The sequence below is a fragment of the Alosa sapidissima genome, chromosome 20 (genome assembly GCF_018492685.1).
Source record: "Alosa sapidissima isolate fAloSap1 chromosome 20, fAloSap1.pri, whole genome shotgun sequence".
NCBI classification, from domain to species: Eukaryota; Metazoa; Chordata; class Actinopteri; order Clupeiformes; family Clupeidae; genus Alosa; species Alosa sapidissima.
The window spans coordinates 20,086,289-20,102,721 of NC_055976.1; the positions used below are offsets into that span (position 1 = coordinate 20,086,289).

A 16,433-nucleotide genomic window follows, 5' to 3' on the forward strand; every position below is an offset into this window, starting at 1 on the left:
TACTCCTAATACACACACTGCACAGTATATGCACTCACAAATAGTGTGGTGAACATCGTAGTAAAAAAACATGTAAAATCGACCATCACAACTTGGTGAAAACAAAACAGCAGCGTTCGGAACTTGAACCAAGGTAGCCTTGATGTTGCCGCTCCTTGTGTTACCACAAGCTCTGCTACACGAAAAAGATACAATTAAAGCCCACGCAAGCTACATATTATTTTGAAGACAGTTAAAATTACATACCAATCAGCTGAGGTCGGTTATGAGGCCCATGTTCAGCGACCAACAGCAATCCTAGAACCCCAAAGTTTGTGTTACAGTAACTATACTAGCCTACATCATACAGGAATGTTACTATGCACGCAATACCCCAATAACCTACCAGGAATGTCACTGGATGCATGCACAGCGGGCAGGAGGCCAAAACAGCACAAGGGATCCCGCGGTGAAGGCAGGAGTCAGGTGGACGAACAACGGTATGCAGCTATGACGTCTGCTACCCTTCATGCACAAAAACACATAACATGCGGGTGGTCAGTAGGCCGAAACACCGCAACACAGATCAGGAGGGGATACTCCCAGACCCCGCTAATGGGTCCACAGCCCATGCCCCGAAGGTCCACCTAGGGAGAGGCCATCCCTGGTCAACCTGTACACAAAACACATACCATGACACGCGGGTGGTCAGTAGGCCGAAACACCGCGACACACAGAGGCCAGGAGAGAATCTTCCCAGACCCCGCTAATGGGTCCACAGCCCATGCCCCGAAGGTCCCCGCTCCTGGTTGTTCTGCACACAACACATAACACAACATGAGTAGCCGCAGTCAATGCTGCAGACAAGGGGGGGGGGGGGGGGGGGGGGTGAAGAAACACAACCTTTGTTGGCAATGCGCCAAACCAAGCTTGCCTGACTCCTCATTGGTCCAACGAACAGCTGCTGTTTTGTCTTGAGAAAAAAAAAAGATATACAAAAACCAATCAAACAGCATCAAGCACAGACACAAGATACAAAAGACAGATAAACACTGGAATACACGTCTCTGGCTTTGCTATATGACCCTCAGCCGACTACGCCAAATGTGGCAAGTGGTAGGTTAGCTCTCTAATAGACATGTCGACTACGCCATCTGAGGCCCTGACCTCATTAGCAGGACCATTTCAAGGAATTTGGGGGCCCCAAGCAAAATGGACATGGAGCCTCCCCCCCCCCCCCCCCTTACCGCACGCAAAGCCTACAGGAACCACAGCATAGCCATACAGTTTACTGTAAGTTCACCCCCACTTTATATAAATAAAAATGTTGACAGTGCAAATACTGCTGTTGCATATACTGTGCATTAGTTTTGAACATTTTGAACATTTGCAAAAACACCACCGTACCATAAAATCCAATGTCAGCTTCTTCCTCATGAATGGAGGATGAAGTTGATGGTGTACCTGGGAAAATAATTGAAAAAAAATCTGAAATTACCTGTGAAGTACGTTTGACCATTTCACTGTTAGCATATTGGAAATGGCAGAGGTGGAAAGTAACGAAATACATTTACTCACGTTACTGTATTGAGTAGTTTTTCTGTGTATTTTGTATTTTTTAAGTAGTTTATAAAATCGGTATTTTAAATTTTACTTGATTACATTTTGAGTGAAGTATTGTACTTCGCTACATCAAAAATCCCATCCGTTACTTGAGTAAAAAAAACGAAAAAACGAAAACGGAAAGGGAGAGAAAAAAATCGCACCCTAAACCACTAGCCTAGTGATAATGATCAGCATGTAGCCTACAACAGGACATGAATCAAGCTGGCGCCATGCAGTCTTTCTGAAAGTGATGGAGACTGGATCACGAAATGCATCAGATTAGCCTAACCTATGAAAGTGTATTTTCCGCTATTCCAATCGGTTGTCTCAGTTCGTTTTAGCACTAATGATTGCGGAGATATTTAAGCAAACACCATGGGATTTCGTGTTTTGACGTTTGTGCTCACCTTTCTTTGGAAAGAAGTTTATTAGCAGTTGTTTCCCCTCATTTTGATGTCTCTCTTTTTCCTGTTTTGGCCTTTGTTTTTTGTAACCTGACTTGGCTTTCTTGGAGAAAGACACTGCACCAGCAGCAAAACAATTAGCGGTCCACTACTAGCGATGCTCAACTAAATAAACAAAAGATAGACTAGGCTACCTTATAAATCATGCAGGCGGACTAAACCATTTAGCTCTTTAGCAAGGGAGAGTGAGAGTGACCTTACACAGTTTTCACTATGTTTTGTATACAAAATCCAGTCAGTCAAACTTAAATTTCGTCTGACATTCATTTTGACATTTAATTTGAAAGTTAAAATATTCAGGTTAAATAAATATATGGTGGAAATAAGTATTGAACGCTTATTTTTTGTTTTCAGTAATTAGCCTAAACTTCCAGTGAGTCTATTCGAAATTTTCACCACACATTATGTTAACACACATATAAAAAAATCCAAACATAAGAGTTTTGTGTATTAAAGTGGAATGACACAGGAAAAAAGTATTGAACGTGCCTACTTAAATTTCTTCAATACTTTGTGGAAAAGCCTTTGTTTGTAAAGACATTTCCTGTATGACAAAACTTATTGGTTGCAGTATCAGGTCTGATTTTGGCCCATTGTTCTAAACAGATTCCAGATTCTGTGAATCCTGATCTTTAGTTACTTCCAGAACTATTTAATTGAATTGGCTGCCTTCAAGTCTTTCTGGAACTTTCTCCGAGTGGTCCTTGGCTCTTGGAATTGACTATCCTTCTGACTCCCTGGTCAGAAATATTACGAGGAGATCCTGTGCATGGCCGGTTGATGATGCAGTGATGTTTCTTCCACTTGCAGATAATGGCTCCCATGCTGCTTACTGGAAGATTCTGATGTTTTGAAATGCATCTGTAACCAGTTTCATTGATATGTTTTGCAACAATGAGGTTGCAAAGGTCTTGGGAGAGCTTTTTGCTTTTATCCATCATGAAATGTTTCTTGTGTGACACCTTGGTAATGAAAAACCTTTTTATAGCCCATCAATATGTAGGCTACTAACCAAGCTTATATTAATTTGCACAGATAGAAAGGATAACTACTCTCTATACAGATTCCTGCTTGTTCCTTCCCTTTCCTTACCTTAGTGCTTTTTCTTAGTGTGTTTAATACTTTTCCCCTGTGTTATTCCACTTCATTACATGACTACTTATGGAGTTGTTTGGATTTTTTATGTGTGGATTACCTGAGTTATTACTAATGCCTGGTGAAAATGTTGTGCCCCCTGTATTCCACTTTTCACGGGCCCTCTCCTCTATTGGGGCCCTATACTTCCCACTTTCCCCCCCAGTACGACGCCCTTTAATCTGCTGAACCTTCTGCTCGTTTCCAAATATAAAAAAACTATGCAACTCAATATTGGCCTGCCTGCCTCAGCTGCCTGTGAGGGGCTTTTCAGTTGTGCTGGATTACTGTTCACTGCAAAGCAATCCAAGGATGAGTGAAACTAACTTTGAAAATCAACTACTGCTCAAACTTAAAGGAGAACTCCGGTGATTTTTCACATAGATCTCCATTTCTCAACGTCCGTTTCAGGCAAGTACCTCCACTCGGCGGCCATATTGCAACACTTTTTGGGTAATGAATGATTGCTGATTGAAGAATTGTGCAAAGGAGTTTCACACAGGTGTATCAGAGATTCAGACTTATGCAAGGAATCTATACCACCTGTCAAAAGATGTTTTCCTTTTGTTTAGCATGGGAAAACCAATAGAGTTTGGGGCTTTTGAATGACACCTGTGTTAACTGTTTTGCAAAAGGGTGTGAGAAATGTGTGAACCCAATGAAAATGTGTGAACACATTCGCAAGAGATGACTTCTGCTGTAGATTAAAGGGGATGAGTGTGTGATGAGGCTGTGTGTTTGTGTGTGTGTGTGTGTGTGTGTGTGTGTTTGTGTGTGTGTGTGGTAGCAGACAGACACATCAGAGCATAATTAAATGCTGAGAGTGTGTCTTTGACATAGAAACTTTGTATTTTGTGGCCCCTCAAAACATGTCCGTGGTATATAGCATCTGGCCCGACATCGTCAAACTATAACCTCCGTAATTTCCCCCATTCATTCTCTATGGCGAGTCTTAACTGTACACATGTAATACTCTTTTTGTCCACTGGTGGTTGTTTTGGCGCAGTTTCACGTTTGCCATCGAAAACAGAATGAAATGGGCTACCTGCAAACAATGTAAGAGGCCTATGCTGACTGCATCAGTGCTCAAAGTATTCTAAAAGTTTATCAATGAATTGTTAATAACTAATTAACTTCTATTCAAGTCTTATTTCTGGGTCTTTCTGGGATAATTATTTCTATTTTTTATCCACTCGTTCAAATGTTCATTCAAATTCACAATTCACAAAGTTCTCATAAGGTGAGTGAAAGTGGTCATTTCAGATGTTTTTGTCAGCACTTCATAAACCTCTCATAGTTTGAGAACTTTAAATTATTTGTAGGATATTGCTTGTTCACAACTTGAGCTGTGAAGGCAAAGACACAGAGTTCAGAGTTCACACATTTTGAATAAAATATACTTTTGGGACTCCCTGCTAATACTTTTGGGAATGCTTACGTCTTTTTATTAGTATTTTCATTTGTAGTTTCATTTGAGCTACATTTTACACTGATATGGCATGATGACAATATAAACACAGCTAACAATGGTATTAAATGGCAGTAGCCTATGATTAAATGTAATGGAATATTCAACTAAGGTAGACTGCTGTTGTTCACAGTTCTAAGATATTTATGGTTACTGATATACTCCGAGTCTCTGGCCCTCTCTTAGAGCCAGGCATAGCGAGCTGGCCCTCAGAAGAAAAAGTTTGGGGACCACTGCTGTAGATGGTCTACATAAGGAAAGAGAGATTGATGGGTTTAGCAGTTTAATATTTGAGCTTGGCTTTAGACATCCAGTGCAGTGTAAGGGATAATGGCTGCCGAGGTGTCCTGTTATACGGAATTAATGGACGAGGGCAAGGGGCAAAGAACTCCCCGACGCGCAGAGTCCATTAATTCCATATAACGCGGGACACCTCGAAGGCCGTTATCCCGCTTATCACCTGGTTGCCACTACAGGCAATAGTCATGCCTTCATAGCACGCAAAGGAAACAAGTGGTTCCTTTTCAAAAGAAGCCGACTTGTTCAGTTTGTTGTACAATTTTCTTTTTTCTTTGGCCCTATAACAGCGATAGCATGGAGTTAGCTTCTTTACAGTTGATTCCATTGTTGCGAAGCCTGCTTCCAGGCTCAACTGTCATCCTACTATGGTTGTTATAGTTATCATTCATAAGCATTGATATGTTATGGATTAATTTAACCTTTTTTTTACTTCATAGGTGTCTCGTTATTCAGAATTAATAGCCACCCCACCAGCCAATCAGAAAAGAGTATTTCTTCTCTCTGGGTGATAATTAATAATAACAATTTGTGGGGCGCCTGTTGCATGGACAGTATTATACCAGAGAGGGTGTGTTGTGTTGTTCATGTACAGGGCAATTCCATGGAAAATTATGTTTTTTGTAACATCCATAACGCCAATAAAATGTGATGGTATGGTATGATGTGAATGATTACATGACATTTGAGCATTTGCTATTTTTGGCTGAAGAATGTACATGAGAAAAAATGCACAAAAATGAATGTTATCATTCACATTCACATCATACAAATGCCAAGGCATTTCACTGGCGTTATGGATGTGACAAAAAGTCAATTTTCCGTGGAATTGCCCTACAGTATTATACCAGAGAGGGTGTGTTGTTCATGTACAGTATTATACCAGAGAGGGTGTGTTGTTCATGTACAGTATTATACCAGAGAGGGTGTGTTGCTCATGTACAGTATTATACCAGAGAGGGTGTGTTGCTCATGTACAGTATTATACCAAAGAGGGTGTGTTGCTCATGTACAGTATTATACCAGAGAGGGTGTGTTGTTCATGTACAGTATTATACCAAAGAGAGGGTGTGTTGCTCATGTACAGTATTATACCAAAGAGGGTGTGTTGTTCATGTACAGTATTATACCAAAGAGGGTGTGTTGTTCAGTATTATACCAAAGAGGGTGTGTTGTTCATGTACAGTATTATACCAGAGAGGGTGTGTTGTTCATGTACAGTATTATACCAGAGAGGGTGTGTTGTTCATGTACAGTATTATACCAAAGAGGGTGTGTTGTTCATGTACAGTATTATACCAGAGAGGGTGTGTTGCTCATGTACAGTATTATACCAGAGAGGGTGTGTTGCTCATGTACAGTATTATACCAGAGAGGGTGTGTTGCTCATGTACAGTATTATACCAGAGAGGGTGTGTTGCTCATGTACAGTATTATACCAGAGAGGGTGTGTTGTTCATGTACAGTATTATACCAGAGAGGGTGTGTTGCTCATGTACAGTATTATACCAGAGAGGGTGTGTTGCTCATGTACAGTATTATACCAGAGAGGGTGTGTTGTTCATGTACAGTATTACCAAAGAGGGTGTGTTGTTCAGTATTATACCAAAGAGGGTGTGTTGTTCATGTACAGTATTATACCAGAGAGGGTGTGTTGTTCATGTACAGTATTATACCAGAGAGGGTGTGTTGCTCATGCGGTTTGGTTTGATGAGGCTCATCTCTTTACTCTTCTCCTCACACCCCCGTCACGTCTCCGAGTGTGCCGTGGCCTACGAGTGTGCTGTGGTTTCTGCACATGCTCCAACATCCTGCGCAGGTTGCATAACTGATGCGTAGACAACCCCCATCTCAGCGTTACAAACTGTCCCCATACTTAGGACTGTGTAAGGGCCTTGTCTCAAGGAATAGGTTGGCAAAAATGATTGTTGTGTTGATGTGACATGTATAAGTGATGTCACGTTGTTCATGCATAAGAGTTAGTGATGTCTCATTGTCACACTGTCTATGTGTAAGAGTAAGTGATGTCACATTGTGCATGTGGAAGAGATAGTGATGCCACGTTGTCCATGCATGAAAGTTAGTGATGTCACATTGTCACACTGTCTATGCGTAAGAGTTAGTGATGTCACATTGTACATCAGTGGTCCACAAACTACGGCCCGCCACCTCATTTTGGGTGGCCCCCCAAAACATGTCCGTGGTATATAGCATCTGGCCCGACATCGTCAAACTATAACCTCCGTAATTTCCCCCATTCATTCTCTATGGCGAGTCTTAACTGTACACATGTAATAGTCTTTTTGTCCACTGGTGGTTGTTTTGGCGCTGTTTCGCGTTTGCCATCGAAAACGGAATGAAATGTAGGGCTACCTGCAAACAATGTAAGAGGCCTATGCTGACTGCATCAGTGCTCAAAGTATTCTAAACGTCTATCAATTAATTGTTAATAACTAATTAACTTCTATTCAAGTCTTATTTCTGGGTCTTTCTGGGATAATTATTTCTATTTTTTATCCACTCATTCAAATGTTCATTCAAATTCACAATTCACAAAGTTCTCATAAGGTGAGTGAAAGTGGTCATATCAGATGTTTTTGTCAGCACTTCATAAACCTCTCATAGTTTGAGAACTTTAAATTATTTGTAGGATATTGCTTGTTCACAACTTGAGCTGTGTAGGCAAAGACACAGAGTTCAGAGTTCACACATTTTGAATAAAATATACTTTTGGGACTCCCTGCTAATACTTTTGGGAATGCTTACGTCTTTTTATTAGTATTTTCATTTGTAGTTTCATTTGAGCTACATTTTACACTGATATGGCATGATGGCAATATAAACACAGCTAACAATGGTATTAAATTGCAGTAGCCTATGATTAAATGTAATGGAATATTCAACTAAGGTAGACTGCTGTTGTTCACAGTTCTAAGATATTTATGGTTACTGATATACTCCGAATCTCTGGCCCTCTCTTAGAGCCAGGCATAGCGAGCTGGCCCTCAGAAGAAAAAGTTTGGGGACCACTGTTGTACATGTATGTCACTTGTGCATGCGTAAAAGTTAGTGATGCATAATAGTGTTCATTTATTTATTTAGCAGACACTTTCTATGATATAACGAGTGCCACAAAATGATACATCTCTAAGAATAGATAAATAAATCTGAAAATGAGAAAACATAAAAGATAAGATAATCCTTTAATTGTCTCCCAAAAGAGAAATTTGCATTGTTACTGCGTCCAAGACAGTGTAGGAAAAAGACGACATGCAACAAATTCACATTCACATTTCCCCTGCACCATACCTGTTCGAGCACATTTTTTTGGGAAAGCAGAACTACTACTATAGTATACTATATTTCGATAGACTACTGTATCACGTGTACAATTACGCATAAGACAAATTAATCTCTTGAACTTGGTCAGAGCTTCGTCCTGAGACATGTTTTAAAACATGCTACAACACGGAGCTGCTCGGAGACAAGTGAAAGGTGTATCTCGCGCCCTCAGGCAAGAGTGGGATTCTACACGCACACGCACGCACGAACACACACACACACACACACACGAGCAAAGTAGAGTACAGAGGTACAGTTAGGGTGGGCGGGGGGAGAGGCGGTGATGGCGGCCACTGCTCAGTAGTCAGAGGTGTCTGGAGCAGAGCGCATGCGCGAGCGCACCACTTGCCATCGGAGCGGTATATGAGGCTATGCCAGCGCGCAGAGTCACTTTTCTCTCCGGTTTAAGATGGACGGGACCGAGACCCACCGGCGGAACTGCGCGACTCAGGAGCCGGGCGTGCGGGACCGGATGCTGGACCCGAGTGATGGGAACGAGAACCCTGAAGAGAGGGTTACACTTAAGAAGGAAATTGGTCTTCCAAGCGCTTGCGCCATTATCATAGGTGAGTGAGATAGCCCCGAGGTCACTGATAGCGCAACTTCGGACTGAGTTGAAGCGCAGCAGGTCGTTGCTGTTCACTGCAGGTTTTGGTCGGGTTTATTGCTAGCAGCCTCCTATCGGGACATTTGATTGGTTCACTGGTGGTGAAATTTCTCCTCGACATTTACTTCAACAAATGGAAAAGCAGTTGACATGAAGCTTAGTCATGTAACGCGATTCATTTTCAAAATGAATTCATTTTGCCCGTGCGTCTGTGGTCAGAGCCTTTGCAGTGTCCGTAGCACTGTCGGAGCTCCGACTTCACACAGCCACATTGTGTGTGTGTGTGCTTGCCCATGGTTGTCCACTTCAGCAGTAGCAGAGTGCGCTCTTTTCGTCTTTAGAGAGGGGGACTCTCGTGCTCAAGTGCCACATCATAATGCAGATCATCCTCGCTGTATTGCATCATGTAAGGAGGAGAGGAGCGCGCGCTCGGCGCGTGTTGGATTTCATACCGAGAGACAGCTTTCTTTGCGCTTAACAACGTACGTCACTTCTTCCTACTTCCTTAGCAGTTATAGGAAGTGTAGCGGTACAGTATAGGGCAGAAATCATGATGAGCGCTCCTACTCCCAGAAGCGATATGGATGTAAAATCGGTGGTGCTTTTCTGAGTTTTCCGCAAACAGTTCCTCTTCATGCTTTTTGTCTCTCTGTGTGTGTGTGTGTGTGTGTGTGAGGGGATACCACTATGACTCACAGTTATTATAAGACATGACCCTTCGTTGTTGCTCTCAAACAGCCACTCCTACCCAGTTATTGCATGAATAAATACTACAGGCTGTCTGTCACTTTGTCTGTCCCCTGGCGAGCTCTCAGGACTGTCAGACAGAGAGGGAAGTCTTGGGAGTGGTGTGTCAGAGTTTCCTTTAGATCTCATAGTGGGGGCTGCAGCTGTGCCACGGTAGAGCCACAATGGTGGCAGTTGAATGCCACATTCATTCAATGTGTAATGACAGGGCATGCATGTCTTTTTTTTCTTTCTCCATGTGAAGCAGCAGACAGTGTGTGTGTGTGTGTGTGTGTGTGTGTGTATGTCTGTGCGTGTGCGTGCTTCCTGTCCGGCAGTCGAGTGTGTTGTTGTGTGAGGGTGAGGGTGTGTGTGTGTGCTTCCCGTCCGGTAGCCGAGCGTGTTGTTGTGTGTGTGTGTGTGTGTGTGTGTGTGTGTGTGAGAGAGGCCTTTCAAGTGTGTTGGTGTGTAAAGCCCGTTGAATGTGATGAAAACCAAACACATCTTCTGTCAGGTTACATTCACAAACTCTTGTTGAGCAGCGCATACCGTTACATAACACGCGTGTGTATGTATGTGTGTGTGTTTGTGTGTTGTGTGTAGGAGGCCTTTCACGTGTGTTGGTGTGTTTAAGCCTGTTGAATGTGTTGGTGTGTGTGACAAAAGCTATTAAAGCAAACATTTGCCTCACATTATAAACACTTTTGTAATAATATGACATTTTGGATACATCATGTTGCTCAAAACCTAAAGCTCTTCTGTCTTTCATGGGCTTTATATACTGTATATATTTCCATAGAAGAGTAAAAGTTACAGTATCTACAGAGAGTATAGTATTTTACAGGCAACAAGAAAAAAACAAAGCAAAATACAATGACCACCAGATGTACATGGTGTTTTGAAAATGCTGATTGTGCACTGAAACACTGAAATGACTGACTACTATCAAATGACTTTGCTTTTTCCAAAGAAAAGTGTGTGTGTGTGTCTGTGGGGGGGGGGGGGGGGGGTGTATGTATTCATAGGCCTATAGACCCTTTCAACTGCAGAAACAAACATTCCTAAGCGAAAGTCCGATTACTGTCTTTTTCCAATTTTCCTTTCAGAGTATCTGCATTGGTTCTAAACATTTCAACCAGAAATCCTCTAGGAGCAGGTTGAGAGTATATCTATTCATAGGCCTATACTAAGGCAATGATTGGATGGTGTAAAGTAAAGAGTGTTTACACATGTGAAGAGAGAGAGTGAAGCACTGGTGATTTAGTGTGGCATTATGATGGGTTGTGTTTGAAAAACTAAATCGTAGTTACTAAGATTTACTTAGTAGTTACTTCCTGTTATATTTTTGTGTGTTAGGTAGACAGTTGTTTGTGGTGTTTTGTGAAATTGAGTCAAACACTGAGAGTTAGTGTATGGTTTTGCAGATTTGGTGTGAGGTTATGGTGTTAGGAAGACATGTTTAAAAAATGTGTGTGTGTGTGTGTGTGTGTGTGTGTGTGTGTGTGTGTGTGTGTGTGTGTGTGTGTGCGCGCGTGCGCGCGCACGCGTGTGTGTACTGGCACAAGCGCCTGTGTGTGTGTGTGTCTGTGTGTCTGTGTTTGTGCATGTGCGTGCGTGCGTGCGTGTGTGTGTGTGTGTGTGTGTGTGTGTGTGTGCGTGTGTGTGCGTGTGAGTAGTGAGTGAGTGACTGATTGTGTGTGAGAGAGAGTGAGTGATTGTGTGTGTGTGTGTGTGTGTGTGTGTGTGTGTGTGTGTGTGTGAGAGAGAGGTGAGTGAGTGAGTGAGTAAGTGAGTGAGTGTGTGTGTGTGTGTGTGTGTGTGTGTGTGGTGTTAGTCAGCTAGCATCGGCATCAGGGGTCTATCTAGGGCTGTGCGATATAAATCGAATATACTCGATATATCTCCGAAATAGATTTGTGAAATATAAAATTAGTATATGGTATGTATCGAGTATTTTATTGTCATACACTTTTCAAGCGGCAGCCGAGACTTTCGTGTTTAAAGCTATCTCTGGTAGCTTTCTCCCTCTCCCTCAGGCAGTAACGTGAGTGACTGAGGGGTAAAAAAAAAAAAAAAAACACTCGCGTCACACACTCACAAACCAATCCCGCGCGACCTGTAGTTCTGAAAGGGAGGGAACTTCATCTTCTAGTTTCTTTCGATTTGCAGCGCGAACACCGGCGTAGACAGTGCGACCTAAAGCGAACTACGAGTTTAAAATGGACTAACAGCTTGTTCCTAAGAGCCAGTTAGCAATAGGGTGGCCATACGTTCGAATTTAGGCCGGCCCGGACATATGGATTTTAAAAGCCCTGTCCGGGGCATAGACAGTAAAGGTCCGGCGTCCGGCGCAGCCTCAAGCCGGACGCTCATATGTCCTCTTTTTTGGGCATCTAGAATCTTTGCTCGGACGCAGCATCGTTTCGCAAACTATGGACGGGAAGACTGCTGGTCAAATTATGCGCAGTCCTTCTGTCACTCGTCTGATAATTAACGAGTGTTAACTAATTAACTAATGCTGCGCAAATTGACAGAAAAAGTAAACAAACGTAAATCAGGAGTAAATACATGTTAAGTTGCCCTTTTTGCATCTTTTCAGCGTGTGTTGCTGGCCTAGCCTATAGGGAAGAAAATATCTAAGTTATAATACCTGTAATATCTGTCAGCAGCTTGCTTGCCAGCGTTTCCCAGTAGGCTACTTCGCAAAAGTTGTGAAATATAACCGCATATTTTTTGAATGTCAGCGACTGGCTAGCCTACATTAAAAAAACGTGCGTGCTTGAGATGAAACCAGCAGTTTTCAGCAGGATCATGCGAGGAGGACTTGTCTCTTAATTAATTTAAAACAAGTCAATGGTTTTACAATGTTTCAGTCAAGCTTTGGTTGCTTTAGATACAACTGGTATGCAAAATGTAAAGTAGTGGATTAACTTATGTGCTGTGCTGCATATGGGACAATAGATGCACATAGTTGCCTATTAAATAGCTTAGTCTAACTTTGAAAAAAATATTAAAGGGAATCCAGTCCAGTGCACATGTCTTTAGCAAGTAGCCTAAGCTACTACAGACACAGGTGAAGAACAGTCAGCCTTAGCCAGTAAGCACAACCAAATATGTACAGCCAGCTTCAAAAGCAAGCAGCTCAGACCCTAAAATTGGGCATTTATAGCTGTGAAGGTAATTCACACACAATTATTTTTCTTTCGCCAAAATATATTTGGTAACTTCCGTAGACATCCAAAAGGGGGTGCATAACACAGTTTTAAGTTGTCGTATGTATCTTTTTGCTGTGGTATAGTCTTAATTTTTCTATTGTCTTGATGTCTTGAAAAGGTCTTAAAAGTCTTTAAATTTGCTCTTGGAAAATGTGCAGATACCCTGTAAGAACATCATGTACACCTGCCAAAACCCCTCCACCAGCAGCCCGTCAAATGACCTTAGCGGCATCGTTTTCAAAACGATGAAAACGTTTGCACTTTATTGCACCTTAGTTTATTGCACTTTAAATTCTGTTCAGTTCTATTTCATATTTGTTGTAATTTTGTTTCTGCTTTGTTTGAATAAAAAAATAGTCTTATTTCAACTCAATTGTGGTTAATCACTTTGAAAATATAAAATGTTTTGGATGGATACCGCCTGTGAAGTTAACCAATAATGGTATATAATCTGCAGGGATTGTAGTGAAAACAGTAAAGGGTAGAAGTGTGATTTCATGGGGTCCTTTAAAGGAGATTTCAAAATATCGAGATATGTATCGTATATCGTGAAATTGAGAAAACATATTGGGATATTCATTTTTTCCCATATCGCACAGCCCTAGGTCTATCTAGTAGCAAGACTAAATAAAATAAATAACACACACACACACACACACACACACACACACGTCTTATGTAACGGTATGCGCTGCTCAACAAGAGGTTGGGAATGTAACCTGACAGGAGATGTGTTTGGTTTTTGTTTTGGAGTGCAGTGTAGCTCTCATATCAGTTTGGATGCACTAAGAGTGTGTGTGTGTGTGTGTGTGTGTGTGTGTGTGTGTGTGTGTGTGTGTGTGCGCGTGTGTGTGTGTGTGCGCGTGCATGTGTTTATCTAGGTGTGTGTGTGTCTGTGAGAAGAACTGAAAGAACACATTGCTTGGGAAGGGTTACTGTGTTTATGTCTGTGGGACTCTGTGCCCATGGGAAAATGTTTCTAGCTGTCTCTACTGCACACACACACACACGCAAACACACACACACACACACACACACACATACACACAGATATGATAGACAATTGTGTCTTTCTCCACCTTATGTGAGTCTGTGATTTGAGAATGAGGGAAATGTTGCCTTGAGTTTTGTGTCTCATGTATGCACATGTGTACACGTGTGTGTGTGTGAGTGTGTGTGTGTGTGTGTGTGTGTTTGTGTGTGTGTGTGTGTGTGTGTGTGTGTGTGTGTGTGTGTGTGTGTGTGTGTGTGTGTGTGTGTGTGTTGTGACAGCTGTGTGCCGTAAGTTCTATGTGTTTACTGATAAAGCACTGAGAAAGTGTCAACAATGACTTTTGTAGTGCCTTCCAGTAAGTCACTTCGGACGGCTCAGGGGTTTCAATAGATTGTTCATTTTATTCCAGTATAGTATTTAGTTCTCTCGATAAATAAACTCAAAAACTTGTAATAACGAAACATAAACATGTAAACCGAACGACGTAATCCTTCCAATACGATAAACTGTCACTAAACTGATAAATAAACCGACAAGTAATTAAATTGAAAACCATATGCCTGCTGGCCAATTCCAAACTTTCCAACCACCCAAGGATTCCTCCTTTGTCTACCTATATGCCACTAATTGTGCCACTAATTCGATAAATTAATCGAAATTAATTTATTGAATAAATTAATTAATTTAAAAATTAATTCAATTAATTTTAACCCCCCCCCCAGGTAACATCATCGGCTCAGGGATCTTCATCTCTCCTAAGGGGGTGCTGGAGCATGCGGGCAGCGTGGGGTTCTCCCTGATCGTGTGGGTGCTGGGGGGTGGCATCTGTGCCCTGGGCTCCCTCTGCTATGCCGAGCTGGGCGTCACCATCCCCAAGTCGGGCGGAGACTACTCCTATGTCACCGAGATCTTCGGGGGATTGGTGGGGTACGGACTCACTCCTCTCCTCCTCCTCAAATCCTCTCCTTCACAATTCCTCTCTTCCTCCTCCTCCCCATCTCTCTCTTCTCCTCCTCCTCCTCTTCCTCCTTCTCCTTCTCTTCCTCATCCTCCTCTTTCTCCTCCTCCTCCTCCTCCCCTGCGTCCTGCTCTATGAAGCTTTTCTAAGAAATGTTGCATCTGCTCTCTCTGTAATTGGTTAATAGGAGGACGTCTGCTGCCAAAGGAACCAGTGGTCAGATCTGAGCTATCTCAAACATGCAACTGGCCATCTCAAACATGCAACGTTCCTAACTTAAAGACACTTACACATATAATAGGACACACACAGCTACTCCACAGCAGGACAAACCACTAAAAACACACACTCACACACACACACACACAGTGTCTGTCTATCTATCTATTTCATGTATGTGCTTTTTTGTAACATGTGTGTGTGTGTGTTGTAGGTTCCTGCTGCCTGTGGAGTGCTGTGTTGATTATGTACCTGTGTGTGTGTGTGTGTGTGTGTGTGTGTTGTAGGTTCCTGCTGCTGTGGAGTGCTGTGTTGATTATGTACCCCACCACTCTGGCTGTGATCGCACTCACTTTCTCCAACTACGTACTGCAGCCAGCGTTCACCAACTGCCTACCGCCATATATCGCCACCCCGCCTGCTCTCCACCACCTGCATCTGTGAGTGTACACACACACACGCACGCACGCACGCACGTACGTGTGTGTCTTTATTTTTATTAAGTGTGATAATTGAAAATAGTTTTACTTTCATGTTTTTAGTTTTCCCAAGTTCACATTCCAAACTTGCCTTAACAGAAGCACCTCCTCTCCTCCTTCTCTCCTCCTCCTCTCCTCTGATAGTGATTTATATATGCTGAAAAAGGTGCCTCCACCTCTCCTCTCTTCCTCCTCTCCTCTCCTCTCCTCTGATAGTGATTTAAATATGCTGAAAAAGGTGCCTCCACCTCTCCTCTCCTCCTCCTCTCCTCTCCTGTCCTCGCTTCTCTTCTCCTCTCCTCTCCTCCTCCTCTCCTCTGATTTATATATACCGAAAAAGGTGCAATGGAAGCATGGGGGCATCACATTTTATTCATTCAAATGGCAGTTTCTCTCAAGTCCAACAGAACAGAAGAAAGTGCAAACACAGTGGCAACTGAATGGGTCAACTGAAGATAAGCTGAGCAGAGGCCTTGCCCCTGTCTCTCTCTCTCAACAGATACGCCCTCAGCACGCACATTTCATCTAAACATTCACAATCGTGCAAGCAAGGACTTTTGTTGCTAAATTGCTATTAACTCATTGAGTGCCAAAAACGTAATATTACGTTTTTCCTTCCCATGCGTTGAGTGCCAAAAACGTAATATTACGTTTCTAGCTCTTTTTTTTTAATTACGAAACTAGACACTCTAACACACCTTATATGTGATTTTGGGAACTCTGTGATGAATGGAAATGAAATATATGACGATCGAAAACTCATGAAAACGCACAATCTGGACATTTTATCTGGACATTTAATCTTAAAACTCTGCTTTTGATGGTTGCCGCCTTGGGTTGAATCAGTGACACTTGCACGTCAGGTCAAAACCAGGCCATTTTCGTGGGTTTATCACTAGGTGGCAGTCTCGCCAGGTCTCGCTAGGTCACTTCCCGGAAACTTTAC

General features: G+C 42.4%; 1 protein-coding gene across 1 annotated transcript in view; it reads left to right on the forward strand.

The window, feature by feature from the left end:
- Positions 1–8,634: 8,634 nt before the first annotated feature.
- Positions 8,635–16,433, forward strand: part of slc7a10a (solute carrier family 7 member 10a) — a 36,871-nt gene continuing 29,072 nt past the window's right edge. The window contains 4 exon segments of the mRNA XM_042073896.1: positions 8,635–8,855; positions 14,554–14,758; positions 15,296–15,422; positions 15,424–15,448. Coding sequence (XP_041929830.1) covers positions 8,699–8,855; positions 14,554–14,758; positions 15,296–15,422; positions 15,424–15,448 — 514 coding nt within the window. The 5' untranslated portion in view covers positions 8,635–8,698.